This window comes from Oncorhynchus clarkii, chromosome 33, assembly GCF_045791955.1.
Source record: "Oncorhynchus clarkii lewisi isolate Uvic-CL-2024 chromosome 33, UVic_Ocla_1.0, whole genome shotgun sequence".
In the NCBI taxonomy this organism is placed as follows: domain Eukaryota; kingdom Metazoa; phylum Chordata; class Actinopteri; order Salmoniformes; family Salmonidae; genus Oncorhynchus; species Oncorhynchus clarkii.
The window spans coordinates 5,959,113-5,982,161 of NC_092179.1; the positions used below are offsets into that span (position 1 = coordinate 5,959,113).

The 23,049-nt window shown below is 40.7% G+C and overlaps 1 protein-coding gene across 1 annotated transcript in view; it reads right to left on the bottom strand.

Moving 5' to 3' along the window:
* Nucleotides 1-369: 369 nt before the first annotated feature.
* Nucleotides 370-23,049, bottom strand: part of LOC139393240 (protein phosphatase 1H-like) — a 51,905-nt gene continuing 29,225 nt past the window's right edge. Inside the window, exons 4-10 of the mRNA XM_071141709.1 lie at nucleotides 22,421-22,533; nucleotides 18,515-18,599; nucleotides 18,113-18,231; nucleotides 9,266-9,329; nucleotides 8,994-9,101; nucleotides 5,606-5,757; nucleotides 370-5,412 (exon numbers count right to left, since the gene is read on the bottom strand). Coding sequence (XP_070997810.1) covers nucleotides 5,265-5,412; nucleotides 5,606-5,757; nucleotides 8,994-9,101; nucleotides 9,266-9,329; nucleotides 18,113-18,231; nucleotides 18,515-18,599; nucleotides 22,421-22,533 — 789 coding nt within the window. The 3' untranslated portion in view covers nucleotides 370-5,264. The remainder of the gene's footprint in view (nucleotides 5,413-5,605; nucleotides 5,758-8,993; nucleotides 9,102-9,265; nucleotides 9,330-18,112; nucleotides 18,232-18,514; nucleotides 18,600-22,420; nucleotides 22,534-23,049) is intronic.

Consider the following 23,049-nt stretch of genomic DNA (forward strand, 5'->3'; position numbering starts at 1 on the left):
TGCTCTAGAGGAGATCTGCATGGAGGAATGGGCCAAAGTACCAGCAACAGTGTGTGAAAACCTTATGAAGACTTACAGAAAATGTTTGACCTCTGTTATATAAACTTTGTTGTCAATGGCAAAGTATTGAGAAACTTTTGTTATTGACCAAATACTTATTTTCCACCATAATTTGCAAATAAATTCATTAAAAAAATCCTACAATGTGATTTTCTGGATTTTTAGTTGAAGTGTACCTATGATGAAAATTACAGGCCTCATCTTTTTAAGTGGGAGAACTTGCACAATTGGTGGCTGACTAAATACTTTTTTGCCCCACTGTATGTATATATATATATGTTTTTCTTCTACAATAACAATGCTCAATATCTGAGTAACTCCTTTTTCTCTCATGTCAAACAGCCAGGAAGCCTGAAAAGACACACTGAGTGGGCAGGGAGCTAATAGGCTGAGTGGGTGGGGAACTCACCTTTACTGACAGTTCTTGAAAAAAGCCTACAGTTGAAGTCGGAAGTTTACATACACCTTAGCCAATTACATTAAACTCAATTTTTCACAATTCCTGATATTTAATCCTAGTAAAAATTCCCTGTTTTAGCTTAGTTAGGATCACCACTTAAATTTTAAGAATGTGAAATGTCAGAATAATAGTAGAGAGAAGGATTTATTTCAGCTTTTATTTCTTTCATCACATTCCCAGTGGTTCAGAAGTTTACATACACTCAATTAGTATTTGGTAGCATTGCCTTTCAATTGTTTAACCTGGGTCAAATGCTTCAGGTAGCCTTCCAAGTATGCTTGGGATCATTGTCCATTTGAAAGACCAATTTGCAACCAAGCTTTAACTTCCAGACTGATGTTTGGAGATGTTGCCATTTATTGATGCCATCTATTTTGTGAAGTTCACCAGTCCTTCATGCAGCAAAGCACCCCCACAACATGATGCTGCCACCCCCGTGCTTCACAGTTGGGATGGTGTTCTTTTGGCTTGCTTTGCCTCCAAACATGACGATGCTCAACAGTTCTATTTTTGTTTCATCAGACCAGAGGACATTTCTCCAAAAAGTATGATCTTTGTCCCTATGTGTAGTTGCAAACCGTAGTCAGGTTTTTTTATGGCGGTTTTGGAGCAGTGGCTTCTTCCTTGCTGAGCGGCCTTTCAGGTTATGTCAATCAATATAGGACTAGTTTTACTGTGGATGTAGATACTTTTGTACCTGTTTCCTCCAGCATCTTCACAGGATCCTTTGCTGTTGTTCTGGGATTGACTTTTCGCACCAAAGTAGTTCATCTCTAGGAGACAGAGCGCGTTTTCTTCCTGAGCGGTATGACGGCTGCGTGGTCCCATGGTGTTTATACTTGCGTACTATTGTTTGTACAGATGAACATGGTACCTTCAGGCGTTTGGAAATCGCTCCCAAGGATGAACCAGACTTGTGGAGGTCTTTAAAAAAAATGTTTGCCGGTCTTTGCTGATTTATTTTGATTTTCCCATGATGTCAAGCAAAGAGGCACTGAGTTTGAAGGTAGGCCTTGAAATACATCCACAAGTACACCTCCAATTGACTCAAATGATGTCAATTAGCCTAGCAGAAGCTTCTAAAGCCATGAAATAATTTTCTGGAATTTTCCAAGCTGGTTAAAGGCACAGTCAACTTAGTGTATGTAAACGTCTGACCCACTGGAATTGTGATAGTGAATTATAAGTGAAGTAATCTGTCTGTAAACAATTGTTGGAAAAATGACTTGTCATGCACAAGGTAGATGTCCTAATCGACTTGCAAAAACTATAGTTTGTTAACAAGAAATTTGTGGAGTGGTTGAAAAACGAGTTTTAATGACTCCAACCTAAGTGTATGTAAACTTCTGACTTCAACTGTATGTCAAGCAACATGGACGCAGTGTTGCGGTGAGATTATCTCAAGTAAATTTGCTGATACACAAAGCAATGGCACATGGTTTCACAAAAAATGCTCCTACAGACACTGAGTCACATGGCTTGCTATATAAAGTAGGCAGACAGGCATTGAGCCATTCAGTTTCTGTTCAATTTAACATTAGAATGACTAAAACAAGTGACCTATGCAACTTTGAGCATGGTATGATTATCTGTGCCAGGCGCACCGGATCCAGTATCACAGAAACGGACGCCCTACTGAGCTTTTCACAAACGAGTGTCTAGGGTTTACCGAGAATGTTGCAGCAAACAAAAAAATATCCAGTCAGCAGCATTCCTGTGGGCAAAAACAGCTTGTTGATGAGAGAGGTCAAAGGAGAATGGCAAGAATCGTACAAGCTATCATGATGGCCACAAACAGACAAATAACAGCGCAGTCCAACAGTAGTGTGCAGAACGGCATCTCGGAAAGCACAACTCGTCAATCCTCGTCAAGGATAGGCTATTACAGAAGATGACTACACCATGTTCCACTCCTATCAGCTAAAAACAGGAAGCGGCGGCTCCCCTGGGCACGCGATCACCAACACAGGACAATTGAGGAGTGAAAAAACATCCTCTGGTCCGAGGAATCCTAGTTCCTGTTGAGTCAGGAGTTGGCGTAAGCAGAATGGGTCTATGGACCTATCCTGCCTGGTGTCAACCGGTACAGGCTGGTGATGTACTGGTGTGTGGAATGTTTTCCTGGCACATATTAGGTTCCTTGATACCAATTGAGCAACGATTGAACGCCACAGCGTATCTGAACATTGTCACTGACCAAACCTGTTCACAGCATGAACGTACCACACGTGCCCACGTCCAATCTGCTGCAACTGCGTGGTGCTGTCGTGTCAACATGGACCAACATCCCTGTGGAACATTTCCGACACCTTGTGGAATCCATGCCCTAAGGAATTCAAACTGTTCTGGAGGCAAAGGGTGGTCTGACCCGGGACTAGATGAGTGTATCTTTTTTTTTTTTTTTACTGTCCGGGGAGTCAGGCAATGTCCATATAACATGACTATTAACGATAGTTAGTTAACGATAGTTAGTTAATAGAGATGAATCTCCCGTTTGACATGTGTAATTACTTGAGTTTTGGGGAACCCTTCCCCCGCTTTTGTTCCATGCTAGCTGAAGACCGAGCTAGCCAGTTCCTAGCTAACACCAGACACAGATGAAAGTACAAATCGAAGTATATTTGCCTTAGATGAATAGGGGAAACCTCATTGTATTTGCAGACATGCTGCAGTCAAATTGTAGCACCACTAGACTAGCTACCTAAACCACTCCCCTCTGCGATATTGGTTACAAGGCGATACCTATTTAAATTGGTGTATTAAAATGAGAGGATTTTGTAATGTCACAAAAAGCCCTTAATGATCCGCCTCCTGAATCCAAATGGGGGAATGGACCAGTAACTATATGATCAAACTTTTCATCAATGTAGAAGCAATAGTCATTTTTCATACTTTGGTCATCCTACTTTGATCTGGTTTCATCCAAATATCATCAAATTTCATAAACATGATTTTGACTGTGCAAGACCTTTCAGGCCTATTCAATCCATTTCAGCGTAAACCTGCCATGACCGACAACTGCATAGCAATTTCCTTGCTTTTGTTTAGGTGATGTCAGAGGTGTAACTGCGTTGGAGCAGCTCTTCTCATCATGTCACCAAACCACACCTGTCTATACAACCCACCCGCATTAGAAGTCCAGAATGAGAAAGTGTAGGCTATATAGAAAGTGACACTCAAATTGAAACTCATTAAACAAATTAATAAGGATTGATTTCAGCCTAATTGGGGTGTAGATTACAGCACACATTCCAATGTTTGAGCTTGAAACAACAAGGCTGCATGGGATTTATACTAATGCGACTTGTGCGTCCAATGGCAATGTCTGCGATAGGTATAATGCCGGGAGTCACTTGCTGATTTGACAGCTCCAACGATGTTACACCTCAAAAATAATCTAAATCTAAATAAAAACACAAACTGCTATGCAGTTGTCAGCTATCGTGGGTTAAGGCAGATCTGATTGGAAATAGCCCTAAACGTAGCACATTGTCTGATGGGTAGATGGCAGAGTCAAGAGCCAGAACTTAGTATCTTATGTTAGGAAACCATCTTCGAGCACGGCATCTGTGAAAACTTCATCCAGAACTTCAGCCACCATCAACAATACATCAAAGCTGACAATGTCACCAAAATGTAACATGTCGGAAATTATAGAGTATGTTTACATCAATTCATATGTTTTATCATGGTATGTGTGAAAATAATAAAACAATGGTGCAGTATGACATAAGTGGATTACTGGCACTGAATTCAAGGATCAAGTGTGACAATACATCAGTCAGTATAAATAAATCCTCTTACAATATTGAAAAGTAAAATACGCATAGAATGGCACAAACTGAAGTGGCAATGGTGTAGGCCAACATACTTAATATTCCATTGAGTATATGAAACCCCAAAACGTCCTTCAGCAAAGACATCTCTTTTCTTTGGGCTCAGTCTGAACCACTATATCTCCATCAATTTCCCAAAGCAAGCAGCATTACATGCAAATAAACATCTTGAACATTATCAGCCTAAAATAATGATCTAACAGAAATAAATATACAGCTGCATCATAAGATTTGTAACAGAACGTGGGTCTTGGTCTATGAATACATTATAAGATAGAACTCTTAACTTATTGTTTTTTGAATGACTATGACCATTTTTACACCAATGAGAAAAAACAAGATCAAGTCATAGACAAACAGTACCATAGTAAACTATTGCACCTTGCTCAGTCAGATTATGGTGAAGGATACATAATCTATCTTCATTATATAGGCTACATCAAGTCAAAAAATGTGATCTTCACTAAGTTCAGCCTCCCTTTCCAGTTGAGACGAGTGAGATGTTTTAGAAAACTACATACTACAAAACAACATACTTTTAGTAAAAACCACTTTCTGCCAGACAAACACCTGTCTGTACTCAACCTTGGTAGGTCTGAAAGAAACACTGTGCTTCAGGAAGTGACTCCTCTGAAGCCACACTGTGGCAAAGCAGGAAACAAAGCTGCACAGGTCAGCATCACATGACTGGGATCTCAGGTCACATACCACAATCTGAAGCTCATACCTGTTTAGGGAAGAAGGGAACATTGTAACATCTTGAAGGATTATCACTTATAGTACAGCACTGAGAGGCGGGTGACACAGAGAGAGAGAGAGTCAAAAAGAGAGGGGTACAGTACTGCTGGTTGAGGAGGGAGCCTGCCATAGAGATATGAGTCTGCTCCATTCATGGCCTGTAGGTGGTTCTAGGGTTGGCGGTTTCCGTACATCAGAGGGATGATGTAACAGGAGATGTCGTCTCCAGATCCCAGTCGTTCATTAGTGATCCGCCAGCCTCGGTCCTTCAGTACTCCCCGCGCTCTCATCACCAGATCCTGAGCAGCCATCGTGTACCTGGTCACAGACATGAAGTGGAGGGGTGTGTTGGCAAAAATGGTCCACTGTCAATAGTTGTATTTACTTTGTAAGATATTGGATGTTTACTCAATTTACAAAATTGCATAATACAATATGCGAAGGATGTCATGGAAAACTATTGAAAAATGTACTTTTACACGCACGCAGGTCCACTTGCACACAGACACACCTGTATAAGTCGTCAGGGTCACAGTTGGCCAAGAAGGTGGAGACTGATTCGTTGACTTCCTTGTTGGAGAGGACGTCCCAAAGGCCATCTGTTCCCATCACCAGGACGTCGTCAGCACCGTGCTCGTATTGGTTTAGGTTGTACACCGTCACCTAGAAAGAATAACAACAAAATGGGCCAGGTTGTGCACAATAACAACAATAGCAGACTAGATTCAGCCGTGGCCCGACTGCAAATTGACTGCAAGAAGCCCGAACATTTATAAACATAATCATTTCAAAACTTGCTTAAATTTGTATACGATCACGTGTATCTCTATTATGCTTGGGAATACTTTTTTAAATAATTAAATCATCTGGAGCTAATTTCCTGGTGTTTTTGAAAGTCTTATGTCCAACAATAAAAATGGGAAAACTTGACGGTGCCAGATAAAACCACCTGCGGCCTGCCCACCAGTTAGGGAACCCTATTATACACCTTCACCTGTAACAAACAACAGGGTCTTATTCAGGAGAGAACACCAATTACATATATAATCGAATAGGATCTCTGAGTCTGATATCAGTCAACCTTGGTTTGACCATGACAGGAGAACTGTGGTACTGTACACCCTGAACCCGTAGTGTATGTGCTTTAGCCAACTCTTCTATCATCATACCATACAACTGTGTGGGAGCAGGCTACTGTAGCTATTCTCTCTGCCTTTGATTTAAAGACGATAACACGATAATAATGGCACCATAATATGAGAGAGAGAGGTAGAGAGACCCTGGTTGAACTGCCTGTGTAATGAATAAAGAGCTGCAAATAATCAGACTGAATGAGACGGACTCAATGGATGGACTATGAGTGAGATGAAGATGAACTATGAGTCAGGTGGGCAAAAGTACTCCAGGAACCAAGCAAGGCCCAAAATATTATGCATCGCTCTTTCCTTCCTTGAACTATTTACGAGTCTGATAACTTTTGTCTTTACTCGCTGTTACAAACCCAGTTAGCCAATCCACTGAAAAAACAACACTTTCACTCGGTCGAGCTACTTGGATCATAAACTGAGCTATAATGTGTGCACAAGGCGTGAGCTGGATACAGTGGCTTGCAAAAGTATTCACCCCCCATGGAATTTTTCCTATTTCGTTGCCTTACAAACCCCCCAAAAATCTATTTTAATTCCAGGTTGTATCATTTGATTTACACAACATTCCTATCACTTTGAAGATTGTTTCACTCAAACAAGAAATAAGACCAAAAAAAATCTAACTTGAGCATGCATAACAATTCACCCCCCCAAAGTCAATACTTTGTAGAGCCACCTCTTGCAGCAATTTCAGCTCCAAGTCTCTTGGGGTATGTCTCTATAAGCTTGGCACATCTAGCCACTGGGATTTTTGCCCATTCTACAAGGCAAAACTGCTCCAGCTCCTTCAAGTTGGATGGGTTCCGCTGGTGTACAGCAATCTTTAAGTCATACCACAGATTCTCAATTGGATTGAGGTCTGGGCTTTGACTAGGCCATTCCAAGACATTTAAATGTTTCCCCTTAAACCACTTGAGTGTTGCTTTAGCAGGATGCTTAGGATCATTGTCCTGCTGGAAGGTGTTAACAACACTGTCTCCGTCCCAGGAAAACAATCTCAAATCTCTGGAAGGCTGAAACAGGCAACTATTAAAGCCCAAATAAAATAACTTACCTTTGAAGAAATATGCCTTTATTTAGCGCCATCCATCATTCCAACTCCATAATATCGACTGAAACATGGCAAACGTGGTTTAGAATCAATCCTCAAGGTGTTTTTCCACATATCTCTTCAATGATATATCCTTCGTGGAAGCCTGGTTTCTCCTTGCTCTCAAATGGAAAAATAATTGCACCTGGCTTTACGCTCCAATTTCGACGCAGGGACACCAGGCGGACACTTGGAAAATGTAGTCTCTTATGGTCAATCTTCCAATGATATGCCTACAAATACGTCACAATGCTGCTAACACTTTGGGGGAACGACAGAAAGTGTAGGCTCATTCCTTGCGCAATCACAGCCATATAAGGAGACAATGGAAAACAGAGCTTCAGAAATTCTGATCATTTCCTGGTTGATGCATCATCTTGGTTTCGCCTGTAGAATGAGTTCTGGGGCACTTACAGACAATATCTTTGCAGATTCTGAAACTTCAGAGTGTTTTCTTTCAAAAACTGTCAAGAATATGCATAGTCGAGCATCTTTTCGTGACAAAATTAAATTCTAACCAGTTTACCAGCCCCTGCCGATGAAAAACATCCCCACAGCATGATGCTGCCACCACTATGCTTTACTGTGGGGATGGTGTTCTCTGGGTGATGAGAGGTGTTGGGTTTGTGCCAGACATAGTGTTTTCCTTGATGGCCAGAAATGTTAGTCTCATCTGACCAGATACCTTCTTCCATGCATTTGGGGAGTCTCACACATGCCTTTTGGAGAACATCAAATGTGTTTGCTTATTTTTTTCTTTAAGCAATGGCTTTTCTGGCCACTCTTTCTTAAAGCCCAGCTCTGTGGAGTGTACGGCTTAAAGTGGTCCTATGGACAGATACTCCAATCTCCGCTGTGGAGCTTTGCAGCTCCTTCAGGGTTATCTTTGGTCTCTTTGTTGCCTCTCTGATTAATGCCCTCCTTACCTGGTCTGTGAGCTTTGGTGGGCGGCCCTCTCTTGGCAGGTTTGTTGTGGTGCCATATTCTTTCCATTTTTTTAATAATGGATTTAATGGTGCTCTTTGGGATGTTCAAAGTTTTGGATATTTGTTTTATAACCCAACCCTGATCTGTACTTCTCCACAACTTTGACCTGCTTGGAAAGCTCCTTGATCTTCATGGTGCCGCTTGCTTGGTGGTGCCACTTGCTTAGGGGTGTTGCAGACTCTGGGGCCTTTCATAACAGGTGTATGTATACTGAAATCATGTGACAGATCATGTGACACATATTGCACACAGGTGGACTTTATTTAACTAAAAATGTGACTTCTGAAGGTAATTTGTTGCACCAGATCTTATTTAGGGGCTTCATAGCAAAGGGGGTGAATACATATGCTCGCACCACTTTCCAGGCTTTTATTTTTTAGAGTTTTTTGAAACGAGTATTTTTTTTCATTTCACTTCACCAATTTGGACTATTTTGTGTATGTCCATTACATGAAATCCAAATAAAAATCTATTTAAATTATAGGTTGTAATGCAACAAAATAGTAAAAACGCCAAGGGGGATGAATACTTTTGCAAGGCACTGTACAAGATTGATTGATTGATTGATTGATTGATTGTGTGTGTGTGTGTGTGTGTGTGTGTGTGCGTGCGTGCGTGCGTGCGCATAGAATGGTGCCAGGATGCTACACACAGTGCATCATAATTGGATTTACCTCTGGACAGCAGGACAGGAAAGGCTTGATGTAGATGTTGGAATCATGGACTTTAAGATCATGGTCACCAAGACCTCTGGTCACGCCTATGGTGGCCATTACTCTGGCCTGAGGAAGAGTTTTAAAGACACCAGTTAGTGTACTATTAAACTAAGATATACATACTTTTTTCCTATGTAATAAACTCTGTTATAAATTCTGTTCACATCCACATTTAAACACAGACACACACACTCTCTCGCATTCACGCACGTTACACACACACAAACAACCTTTTTCCCTTCGCCGTAGACAAGTGGGAACTTCAGGTCCTCATCTTCTATGGTTTTATATGCCCTGTGTGGAAAGAGGAGACAATAATGGGTTTTTATTTCAGCGTTTATAGCGCTGAGCATTACACACACTGTATTTGCTGGTCCTCATTATACCTGTCGCTGAAGGGAGGAGAGGGAGAGCGAGGTGGAGAGAAAAAGCGAGAGATGGAGCGAGATGACGGAGAAAGAAACAGTAAAAATCAGCTGAGAACGAGGGAAGCAGATGGAGACCTCAGAGAGATATTTCAATTATGTTAGAGTTGTTAGTTAGTGTTAGTTTTTCCTTCTTTGCTTTATAACAGGCCAGGGAGCCATTATGGTTCTTCAGAGCCACAGTCAGCAAGTTTAATCATGACCCTTTCTCTAGTTTCACATACACACACTGTGGTCTAAGGCACTGCATCTCAGTGCAAGAGGCATCACTACAGTCCCTGGTTCGTTTCCAGGCTGTATCACATCCGGCCGTGATTGGGAGTCCCATAGGGCGGCGCACAATTGGCCCAGCGTCGTCCGGGTTTGGTCAGGGTAGGCCGTCATTGTAAATAAGAATTAGTTCTTCACTGACTTGCCTAGTTAAATAAAGGTTAAAAAGGAGTTTTCGTGAATTTCACAGTAATTTCCAGGCGGCTCACTAGCAAGTAAGTTACTGTATTTCATATTGCAGTACACGTATTGTAATCTAAATACACTCAATGCAAGCACTGTGTAATGACACACATTACAATACCGTAGAATTGACTGTATTCAATGTTACCATAATCCTACTAAATAAATGGATGAAATTGATGGGATTGGTGTTTGTATGGTGCAGTATACTGCTTTCAAAGTATTTTATTGTTGATAATACCCCAAACCAAATTGCGGGTAAAACATTTGATAATACCCCAAACCAAATCGCGGGTAAACCCCCCTATGGCGGAGAGAAACATTTGTTTTAAAGTTAATTTCCTGCAGTTCTACAAATTTTGTCATGGGGCAGACATTTTTTGCAGTTTTACAGCAAATTTCCTGCAATTCTACCCATTTTAACCATGGTGGGAGTGGAGATTTGTTTTTGCAGTTTTAATTGTTAATTGAGTCACTGTCAGTGACGGATATGAGATAAAAAATTTAAAAAATGCTGATGCACAACCGAATTTCAAAGTTGCACCCTGTATATTATACTATTCTAACTCTCATCAATAAATTGAGACCTCGACTGACTTCCAAAAAACTGTCGTCGGAGACCCCTTAGCGACCGCTTATGTCGCCTGTGTTTCCATTGAATTACATTGTCCACTCGTTTTGTCACACAAACTTTTGCGATAAATGACAAACTTGCACAAACTGGTTTTCGCACATGCTCTCTAGACAACAGTTCGCTGATAAAGTGGACATGGGATGGATAATTGTTTGTTAATGGCAGCTAAGCATCGATCATCATACAAATTAAGACCCTTGATATTTATTGGAAAGGAGCATTGAGCTCATCACCGTGCACTTTCACCAACCTGTAGCCTAAACTGTGCATGCTTTTTCAATTCGCACACAAAGTAATATCGCGTGACTGCAAATTTACCTTGAAATGATTGTGGTTCTATGTACATTTTGTTGCATTATTAATTTTATCTACACAAAAATATAATGTCGAACGAACAAATTGTCTGTCAACATTTATGAAATTGTACCGACACTTCCTGTTTCCATTACACGTCTTGTTTTTTTCTCTTATATGCCAGGAATTTACTAGCATAAAAACTGTGGAGGAAATGTGGTTAGTGACTGGGAGGCTGTTATGAAGGCTTGTTTACTACTGTGACTGGACACAAAGAACATTGCAGTAGTACACAATACCGAAGATGGAATAGAAATAAAGAGAATCTCATTCTATTCCTCTATTCCTACACTGGAAGGGCAGATCATGTTGACTACTCTAATAATAACAATATAATAACAATAACAATATAATAACATTTAATGTGACCCATAGAGAAACTGTACCATCCAGAGAAATAGCTTAAAAAAATACCAGTACACATCCATATAATGGAGAGCGATACTGAACAAGTTCCCCCTCCTCGTCTAGCCGCTATTGAACCTTCCTGAATCAGCTCACTGTGGTAATGATAATATACTCTACTCTCATAACATCAAACAGCATATTTAAACAGACAGGCTCTGCTCAGCCCACATCTCTCCGTTAAGTCTACCTTTCTCCTCGTGCAAGACCCAGGGCTCTGGGTACACTACAGTGATGAAGGTGAAACACTGTCTCACTCATTATAACCACTCTGCCTTCCCAAGGACATGAATTAGTGAATGGAGTGCGTAGACGCATGCACATCCCAGCAGAATGCCGGATCTCTCTAAACCAGCAAGATCTCACGGTCTCACTTCAGTATTGTCCATCAAAGTCAAAACTCAACAGTTAAGTTAAGGCATTCGTTCCGACTGGTTAATGTAAGGGTTAAGGTTTGGGATAGGGTTAAAACAGAAAAAATACAAACGAGGGCCTCTCACTGGGATTGAACCCGCAATCCTCTGAGCTGTAGCTCATGGTTTAGAGACGGTTAAAAGGGGGATTTCACCCTGGGGGACCATGGGTTTGTTTTGATCATGTCCGAGGGATTTCTAGGTCAGTGAGATGTTTCACAAATAAGTGTCCACAAACAATGCACCCTATGACAACTTTCAGTGTATTGGAAGGGGAGGTGCAAGATCTGAAAAAAAATCTAGTCATGCTTGTGGCTATTTTATACTGATCGCACTGATTGCATGGTCATGTTAATGATATGAGAACTGAGGATAGATGAACAACATTGTACTTACTCCACAATACTAACCTAAATGACAGAGTGAAAAAAAGGAAGCAGGTACAGAATAAAATATTCCAAAACATGTATTCTGTTTGCAACAAGTCACTTAAGAAATACTGCAAAAAATATAAAACAAGTTGTCCACTATCGGCATTGTAAGTGACTGCGTAACTGGCGGCAGGGAAGTCAGGCACAGGAGAGAAAAACTGGGTAATCAACAGAGCAGTTTTATACATAAAACCACCGGAAACCAGAACAATAAACAAATGGGTACAAAACCCGTTGCGCACCAGAGAAAATGTGCACATGCACTTACAATAAACAATTCCGCACAAAGACATGGGGGGAACAGAGGTTTAAATACACAACATGTAATGAGGGAAATAAAGACCAGGTGTGTGAGAAGACAAGACAAAACAAATGGAAAATGAAAAGTGGATAGGTGATGGCTAGGAGACCGGCGACACCGACTGCCGAGCACCGCCCGAACAAGGAGAGGAACCGACTTCGGCGGAAGTCGTGACAGGCATATTATTTATTATTGGCATCAAATGTTAGCTGTTAAAATTAGATCCAACAATAATATTAAGAGATTAGAAATCTGTGGCTGTACGCTGATGATTCATGTTTTCTTTTAAAACCACAATTAGAATCCCTCCACAGCCTCGTAGAGGATCTAGATTATTTTGCTAACCTCTCTGGATTAAAAGTGTACTATATTACTTATTGGATCATTAAAAAATTCACATTTTACATTACTGTGTAGTTTACCAATAAAATGGTCTGACGAGGATGTGGACATACTCAGTATACATATCCCGAAAGAAAGAAATGATCTCACTCCAATACATTTTTATAGAAAGTTAACAAAAATAGATAAGATCTTGCTACCATGGAAAGGAAAATACCTATTTGTGGAAAAATCACCCTGATTTACTCTTTAGTCATATCACAGTTTACCTATTTGCGTATGGTTTTGCCTACACCTAAGTGACCTGCTTTTTAAATTATATGAACAAAAAATATCCAACTTTATTTGGAATGGCAAGCCAGACAAAATTAAAAGGGCCTATTCATATAACGAATATGAATTTCGGAGGGCATAAATCATTAAATATTAAAGCATCTCACTAAAGGCATCAGTCAAACAAAAGTTATACTTAAATCTGAAATAGTTCTCTAGTAAATTAGTAAGAATGTCTCACCCCATGTTCAAGAATGGCCTCTTTCCTTTTGTTCAGATTACAACTGCTCACTTTCGGCTATTAGAAAACGAAATCTCCAAAATATCGTTATTTTTAAACAAGCCTTAGAAAGTTGGTTGCAATTTCAATTTAATCCACCTGAAAAGACAGAACAAATATTACAACAAATATTGTGGGTAAACTCAAATATGCTAATTGATTTAAAAAAAAGTATTTTTCAATCAAATTTTTTAAAAAGGTATTGTTTTTGTATATTTGATCATAAATAGGACTGGTGGAGTTATGCCACACATGCAGGTAACACAGACATATGGAAATGTCTGCTCTACCCAAAATTTCAAACAACAAATTGCAGCATTACCACAAAAATGGAAGAGGCAAGTAGAAGGGGGAAAAGTAAGGAACTTGTCTGTCGGCCCTGCATTAAAGAACATAAATGGTTAAAGAAAATTGTGATGAATAAAAAATATACCAATTTCATTTAAGGACCAAAAAATTGACAGCTGTGCCATATAAATTGCAAAATAGTTGGGAAGAGATTTTCAATGTACCGATTCCATGGCACATGGTTTATGAATTGACACGCAAAACAACAGCTGATTCAGAACTTCTTGCAACCAATAGAATGTTATATATATGGAGGATACAATCTTCCAAGCTCTGCAGATTTTGCTGCGAGGAGGCAGAGTCATTAGATCATTTATTTTGGTCCTGTCCATATGTAACTTGTTTTTCGTCACAGGTTCAGGAATGGCTGAAGAATTGCAACATTTACCTGGAGCTAACTCTGCAAATTGCACTGCTGGGTAATTTAAAAAGTCATAGTCAATCGATCAATAATATAATAATACTCTTAGCAAAACATTTTCTTTTATTTACAATATGTAAAATCTGAGAATAGAAAGGTTCAGAACTTTTGTGAAACATCACAGAGCGGTTGAAAAATATATGGAAAATAGAAATCAAACATGGATGGTGTTCAGACATAGATGGGAGGGGTTGAATGGAGCTAAAATGATGGCGCCGACGGAGATGGCAGCATCGTGACTAGCTCTTAGGAAACTGCAGTATTTTGTTTGTTTAGGTACTATTTTTACGTTATTAGCTCAGGAATTGTTTTGTGTCATTACATACAGCCGGGAAGAACTATTGGACATTAGAACGGCTGTAACTCACCAGAACAAATGCTGGCATTACGACTTCCCTGCAGCAGAATCTTTGATGCTCTCCCCAAAGCAATTTAACTTATTCCAGAGGCTGACCCAAAACAACACCGGCGGAGGAGAGATACTCGGGTCTTCTGGTCCAATTTAGGAAGCGTGCACATCACCCACCTAATATCCAATCTCTGGATAATAAAGTTGAGAAGCTCAAGGTGAGTGTTGCTTTTCAGAGAGACACCAGAGATTGTAACATACTCTGCTTCACGGAAACATGGCTCTCTCGAGACATACTGTCTGACTCTGTAAAGCCAGTTGGATTCTCAGTACATCGCGCCGACAGGAACAAACATCTCCCCGGGAAGCAGATGGGTAGAGGTATGTTTTATGATTAATGACTTATGGTGTAACTGTGATAACATACAGGAACTCAAGTCCTTCTGTTCATCCGACCTAGAATATCTTCACAATCAAATGCCGACTTTACTATCTCCCGAGATAATTTTAGTCAATAATAGCCACAGTGGTCTATCTCCCCTCAAGCCGATACCACGGCGGCCTTCAAAGAACTTCACTGGACTTTATGCAAACTGGAAACCACATACCCTGAGGTTGCATTTATTATAGCTGGGGATTTTAACAATGCAAATTTGAGGAAAAGGCTCCCGAAATTCTATCAACATATTGATTGTTGTACTCACGCTGCTAAAACTCTCAACCATTGTTATACTAACTTCCAGAATGCATATAAGGCCCTCCCCCACCCTCCATTCGGGAAATTGGACCACGATTCCATCTTGCTCCTCCCCTACTATAGGCAGAAACTCAAACAGGAAGCACCCATGGTAAGGACTATTCAACGCTGGTCTGACCAATCGGAATCCACGCTTCTAGATTGCGGACTGGGATTAGTTCAGAGTAGCTTCAGAAAATAATATATACCGATACAGTGAATGAGTTTATCAGGAAGTACATGGGAGATGTTGGGGGGACCTAGTGAATGACCTGCAGAGAGCTGGGACCAAAGTAACAAAGCCTACCATCAGTAAACACACTACGCCGCCAGGGACTCAAATCCTGCAGTGCCAGACGTGTCCCCCTGCTTAAGCCAGTACATGTCCAGGCCCGTCTGAAGTTTGCTAGAGAGCATTTGGATGATCCAGAAGAAGATTGGGAGAATGTCATATGGTCAGATGAAACCAAAATATAACTTTTTGGTAAAAACTCAACTTGTCGTGTTTGGAGGACAAAGAATGCTGAGTTGCATCCAAAGAACACCATACCTACTGTGAAGCATGGGGGTGGAAACATCATGCTTTGGGGCTGTTTTTCTGCAAAGGGACCAGGACGACTGATCCGTGTAAAGGAAAGAATGAATGGGGCCATGTATCGTGAGATTTTAAGGGAAAACCTCCTTCCATCAGCAAGGGCATTGAAGATGAAACGTGGCTGGGTCTTTCAGCATGACAATGATCCCAAACACACCGCCCGGGCAACGAAGGAGTGGCTTTGTAAGAAGCATTTCAAGGTCCTGGAGTGGCCTAGCCAGTCTCCAGATCTCAACCCCATAGAAAATCTTTGGAGGGAGTTGAAAGTCTGTGTTGCCCAGCAACAGCCCCAAAACATCACTGCTCTAGAGGAGATCTGCATGGAGGAATGGGCCAAAATACCAGCAACAGTGTGTGAAAACCTTGTGAAGACTTACAGAAAACGTTTGACCTCTGTCATTGCCAACAAAGGGTATATAACAAAGTATTGAGATAAACTTTTGTTATTGACCAAATACTTATTTTCCACCATAATTTCCCCAAAAATTCATAAAAAAATCCTACAATGTGATTTTCTGGATTTTTTTCTTCTCATTTTGTTGTCTGTCATAGTTGAAGTGTACCTATGATGAAAATTACAGGCCTCTCTCATCTTTTTAAGTGGGAGAACTTGCACAATTGGTGGCTGACTAAATACTTTTTTGCCCCACTGTATGTATCCAAAAGATAGCTATGCGATTTAACTGATGGCTTTCAGAGTTCAATACAGTACTGTAGCGAGCTAGCTAATTTAGTCCAGCTAGGCTAGCAAGCTAGCTAATCGTAGGTTACCTTAAATTGAGAATCTTCTGTTTTGTTGTGAAGGGAAAAAAGCTGGCGTCGAAATGAATTCCCCATCAATTCAGCCTAAAAAAATCCCTCTGATAATCTTTGGTCACCGTAAACATCATTCCTCATAGCCACAAGCCACTGGAAGCATCAGGGTAAATCTCTGGTAGGTAGAACAGTGAAAGATAACTAATTTTTAATTAGCACAGAACACCACACTGGCATGATGACAAACGTTTTCAAACGTTTCCCCAAGAAATCTGGTATAGAGAAGTACTGAGATTACTGTGTGTTGTTCTTTCGAAGTAACAACATCATCTAAATCCAAGTTTGTGGCACGCCCCATCTACCTAGCGGAGCGGTATCTGCATTCGCTATGAATGTCGGACTTTGTGGTTCCATATGAGCAGACAAATACACAGGAAGTCAAAACTTCCTGACTACCAGTGAAATGCTTGTGGTATGGATCATTGTTTATGTTTATGACAAAAAAATAGTAATGACTATATGCAGAGCCAGGGTGAAATGTCCCTTTACGTTAAACATGAATTCAAACTGGATAAGGTAAGGGACAGGGTTAAAACAGAAAACATTTAAACAAGTGCCTAGCACCGGGATTGAACCCGCAATCCTCGGAGTCGTAGCGTGGTTTAAGCCATTCCTCCATGGTAATAGGTGCTTACGTTGCCCCTAGTGACCGGTATTGAAGGCATCTCCTGACATCCTGGGGACCCCGACACATGTTGATTACTGAAGTGGATTTGGTGTGACCTGGCTGCTCTAAATACAGAGGATTAGACATAACGCATTATGAGACATGGCCTGCTTCCCCACAGTGAGTTGTCTTGTCCATCCTGGTCCAAACTGAGCTGCATGCTGTGTCCCAGGAGAGCAGAGCTTCACCACTGTATAAAGGAGCTCCACACTGTAGCACCAGCCACATGCTGCCTCTGCCCTCATCCCCAGCCCAGCCCAGCCTCTCTCATCCTCTCCCCTACCCATGCATCTCTTTACCTCCCTCTGTCTCTCCCCCTGTTTCTCTCTCTCCCCTTCCTCCACGGTTCATCTAACGAACAAGGAGGAAGGGTGTCTGTACACGCACTAAGCACACACCATCCATCCCTTTAACACACTGCAGAGACACAAAACAGAGAGAGCACCGCCCATCCTGCCTGGTGGGCCTAGCAACCATGCTAGTACTGCACACAGCACCGTGCCTGACACACACACCAGGGGAGTAAAGGGGGGGATAGAGGGAGAGATACTTAGGGTGAATTACGATGGAGTGAAAAAGGGGAGCAATAGTGATAGATACTTGGTATGAATAAAGATGGAGAGGGAGAGAAAAAAGGAGGGTGATAAGTATAGCTATATAGGGTAGAGAGAACAGGCGCACAATAACTATAGGTAGGCCTACATACAGTACAGTGGATGAAGATGATGGAAAGATACCCATACAGAGACTGCTTTTAGAAGGCTGTATTGTTGAGTTTACATGTGTTTTGTAACAAATTGGGAGGATTCAATCTGGTAGATGAAGTGTACTGACCATCCATTCATTGTGAAGTCTCTGTAGAGCATCCTCTTGCCCACCTCCTTCCTCTGTACTCTCCTGGGGAACTCCAGATGGGTGAACTCTCCTCCCAATAGGTGAGGCTGCATGAAGCCCTGCACACAGACAGAAAAGGTTACATTACATTAGCTAGGCTATGTTCAGAGAGGGCCATCTATGCCCTGACAGCCAAGGCAATCTGTCAGACATTTCTAAAATATCCTTGAAGCTCAAAAGAAAAATCAACAAGGGAGTCTCATGATATTGTATAGATTCACACACTGTAACCTTTCATGCAGAGTCCAAGGTATCCTGACTTATAAATCATAGCTAGCTATATATTATAAATGTAAATGACTGGTGTCCATGAAAAAAAGTGAGCCACGGTTCTCTTCTCACCAGGAACTGTAGCCGTTGTCTCTCTGACTCTGGAGTGAACTCTGTGGACATGGGTATGACCTTCCCGTCCCTTATAATGATCGCCCTGGGGATACACGCACAAACGCATGAGCACACACACACACACACACACACACACACACACACACACACACACACACACACACACACACACACACACACACACACACACACAAAATAAAGATAACAATAAAAAATACAAGCAGAATGGTGCAAATCCCCAATTGAGGTACATTCTACCATAAAATAAACATCAAAAGAAAATATGGATTGTGCACATTTCCTTTCATTTTTTTATATGATTTTATTCAACGTTTATTTAACTAGGCAAGTCAGTTTCCCTAGCAGCCAACCTGCTTGAACCAAACCCTTGTAATCATAGTAAAATACAGAAATACAAACCCCTCTTCTCTTAAGGAAGCATTGACTTTTTTTTACAGTATAATAAAGTCAATTTTATGGTATTGTACTGTGTCATTACCCAGTACTTGCTTTGATACCGTATTTATATTACAGTAGGTGTACTGTAATATTTAATACTTAATTTTACTTGCCACTGAGCTGCCTGTAAATTGCTGTCAAATTCATGGTAACCCCTTTACAGTGTGCATGTAGGCAGTATATAGTATATAGTACAGTATATACCTGGATTTGAATGGTTTCACTGAGCATAATATTATGTTCACTCCTGGGTGCGTACAGTACAGTGTCAGTGGACCCGAGGTATTTAGACATCCTGTAACTGCCAGTCTTCTCCACACATACTCTTTCATTTACAACACAATTTATTATGGTGCCTTCAGCACTTAAGGGTACAATTAATAATGTACACACAGATTTTCTTTCAGCAGGGGATGGCAAATGTAGCCAAAATGCATGAAAATGTAATTATGTAGGACCACCTGAAATAAAACGGATGAATGCCTCTGCACTGTAGGGCACTCATTCGCGCCACTGTTCACTCTGTTTGCTAAACATATACAGTACTAGTCAAAAGTTTGGACACACCTACTCATTCAAGGGTTTTCCTTTATTTTTACTATTTTCTCAATTGTGGAATAATAGTGAAGACATCAAAACTATGAAATAACACATATGGAATCATGTAGTAACCAAAAAAGTGTTAAATAAATCCAAATATATATTATATTTGAGAATCTTCAAAGTAGCCACCCTTTGCCTTGATGACAGCTTTGCACTAAGTCTTGTCATTCTCTCCACCAGCTTCATGAGCTAGTCACCTGGAATACATTTCAATTAACAGGTGTGGCATGTTAAAAGTGGAATTACTTTCCTTCTTAATGCGTTTGAGCCAATCAATTGTGTTGTGACAAGGTAGGGGTGGTATACAGAAGATAGCCCTATTTGGTAAAAGACCAAGTCCATATTATGGCAAGAACAGCTCAAATAAGCAAAGAGTTACTTTAAGACATGAAGGTCAGTCAATTCAGGAAAATTTCAAGATTTTTGAAAGTTTCTTCAAGTGCAGCAAAAACCATCAAGCACTATGATTTAACTGGCTCTCATGAAGACCGCCACAGGAAAGGAGTGTTAACTGCACCTCAGATTGCAGCCCAAATAAAAATGCTTTACAGAGTTCAAGTCACAGACACATCTCAAGATCAACTGTCCAGAGGAGACTGAGTGAATCAGGTCTTCATGTTTGAATTGCTGCAAAGAAACCATTACAAAAGGACACCAATAATAAGAAGAGATTTGCTTGGGCCAAGAAACACGAGCAATGGACATTAGACTGGTGAAAATCTGTAATTTGGTCTGATGAGTACAAATTTGAGATTTTTGGTTCCAACCAACGTTTCTTTGTGAGATCCAGAGAAGGTGAACGGATGATCTCCGCATGTGCGGTTCCCACTGTGAAGCATGGAGGAGGAGGTGTGATGGTGCTTTGCTGATGACACTATCTGTGATTTATTTAGAATTCAAAGCACACTTAAACAGCACTGCTACTACAGCATTCTGCAGTGATACGCCATTCCATCTGGTTTGCGCTTAGTGGGACTATAATTAGTTTTTCAACAGGACAATGACCCAACACACCTCCAGGCTGTGTAAGGGCTATTTGACCAAGAAGGAGAGTGATGGAGTGCCGCATCAGATGGCCTGGTCTCCATAATCACCCGACCTCAACCCAATTGAGATGGTTTGAGATGAGTTGGACTGCAGAGTGAAGGAAAAACAGCCAACAAGTGCTCAGCATATGTGGAAACTCCTTCAAGACTGTCGGAAAAGCATTCCAGATGAAGCTGGTTGAGAGAATGCCAAGAGTGTGCAAAGCTTTCATCAAGGCAAAGGGTGGCTACTTTGAAGAATCTCCAATATAAAATATATTTTGATTTGTTTAACACTTTTTTGGTTGCTACATGATTCCATATGTGTTGTTTCATAGTTTTGATGCCTTCAATATTATTCTACAATGAAGAAAATAGTAAAAATAAATAAAAACTCTAGAATGAGTAGGTGTGTCTAAACTTTTGACTGGTACAGTATGTTGTAACCTGTCACTATGAATTTACAGAGATAATTGCCAAAATCTTGCACTAAGTCGAGAGCTTGATCCTGAACTGCCTTGGCCCAAAAATACACAAACCTACTCATAACATACTGGCGGTACACTAGGCTAGTCTAAGATGTCAGTGTTTCCCCTACATTCATTTTTTCCTATATTTTAAAGGGATAGCACAATACTTTGTTTCTACTTACCAAGAGTCAGATTAACTCATGGATATCATTTTTATGTCTCTGTGTGCAGTTTGAAGGAAGTTGAAGGTAGTTTTGCGAGCCAATGCTACATAGCATTGGAAAAATGACTGGAAGTCTACAGAAACAGCTAACTTCCTTCAAACTGCATGCAGAGACATGAAAATGGTATCCATGAATTAATCTGACTCTGGGTAAGTAGAAACAAAATATTGTACTAACCCATTAAAGTCTAAGGCCTATCTAAACTGGGGTAGGGGGTTCTACTAAGCTACATGGAAGGTCATACCAAGGATCCTTTTGCTATTTGATTTTTAAGACTGCTTGAAGTATAAAAAAAAAGATATACCAACAATTAGTTTATTATTTTTTTGGGGGGGGGGACTTACTGCTATTAGCCCATACAAATGCAATTGCATAACAGATTCCATACATGGAACAACAGACAATCCCCCCCCCAAAAAAACATCTAGAGGACGTTTGTTCTGAAGTGTCTGTCCTATATCTGAGATATAAGATTATATATATATATATATATATATATATTACATGTATCTAACCGCTTATTTTGGCACTAAACTGTCTCCATATATACTTTCATAGATTTTTTTAACAGGTAGTGAGGACCTTCAGATGAGTCTTGTGAAGCATGTGGGCATTAGCGTGTAGCCCAAACTGTTTTGGACCCAAGACGCTTGTGGGGGTGAGATTCTCACCTTTACATAGAGGGGTCATAATAGTTTGTAGTCCAAACCGTTCGGACACAACAGACAATTTTGTAAGAAGACAGATTTTTGGGATGTCTCATGGTCTGACAAACACTGCTCTAGCGCTGTCACAGATCCATGGATTGAGACTCATCCAATCTGAAAAAAATCCAATATCTCCAGCTTAAATTGAGGGGTTTTTATGTGGATTTTTGTATTATGCTAATTCGATTTCCATGGGGGCGAGTACATTGACCTTAATTGCCAAAATCTCACACTTATCCCTTTAAAAAGAGCCTCTTGGAAGAAATATTAACAAAATGAAAAAAATGAATATAGGGGAAACACTGACATGTTAGATTAGCCTAGCATACCACCAATATGTTAAGAGTAGGATTGTGTATTTTTGGGACAAAGCAGTTCAGGATCAAATCAGGATAGATACAACACACACACTAACCTGCTGTCTCCTGCGTTTCCCACATATAGCTTTCCAAGCAGATAAACAACACACAGTGCTGTGCATCCTCCAGTGATGTTATACACCTGCTTCTCCCTCTTTATCTGGGCATCCTGAAAACACACGCACACACACATTAGTCAACCTGAAATTAGATGTGAATACAGTGAATAACATGTTGGCTTTTAATTTGGACCCCCCCCAAACCCCCCCCCCCCCCCAAAATCTATGAAACTAATAGGTGACATAATACAAATATAACATGCAATTAACACCTAGTTAAAGCAATAAGACTTCCTTCAGAGGTTTCTAAGGAAGAGAATAAACTAAAAGGCAAGAAACAGTGATCTGGGGCTAAGCAGGTGCACTGAACTGTGAAAGGTGTGTGTGTTTGCTGTGTGTACTGTCTGTGCAGAAGGTGTCTGTGGGGGAGAGAGGAGCTGGGGGGGGGGTTTCTCTCCTACGCATTCTGCTTGGATGCTGATCGGCCATCTGATGACTCTGAACAGCACAGACGGGGGCAGCTAAAGGCACTGCCATGATAATGCCCTCCCCGCCCACCAGACCGAAGTTCAAAGAGTACATACATTTTTTGCTGGGAAATGCAGGACATTCTGAGACAAAGTAAA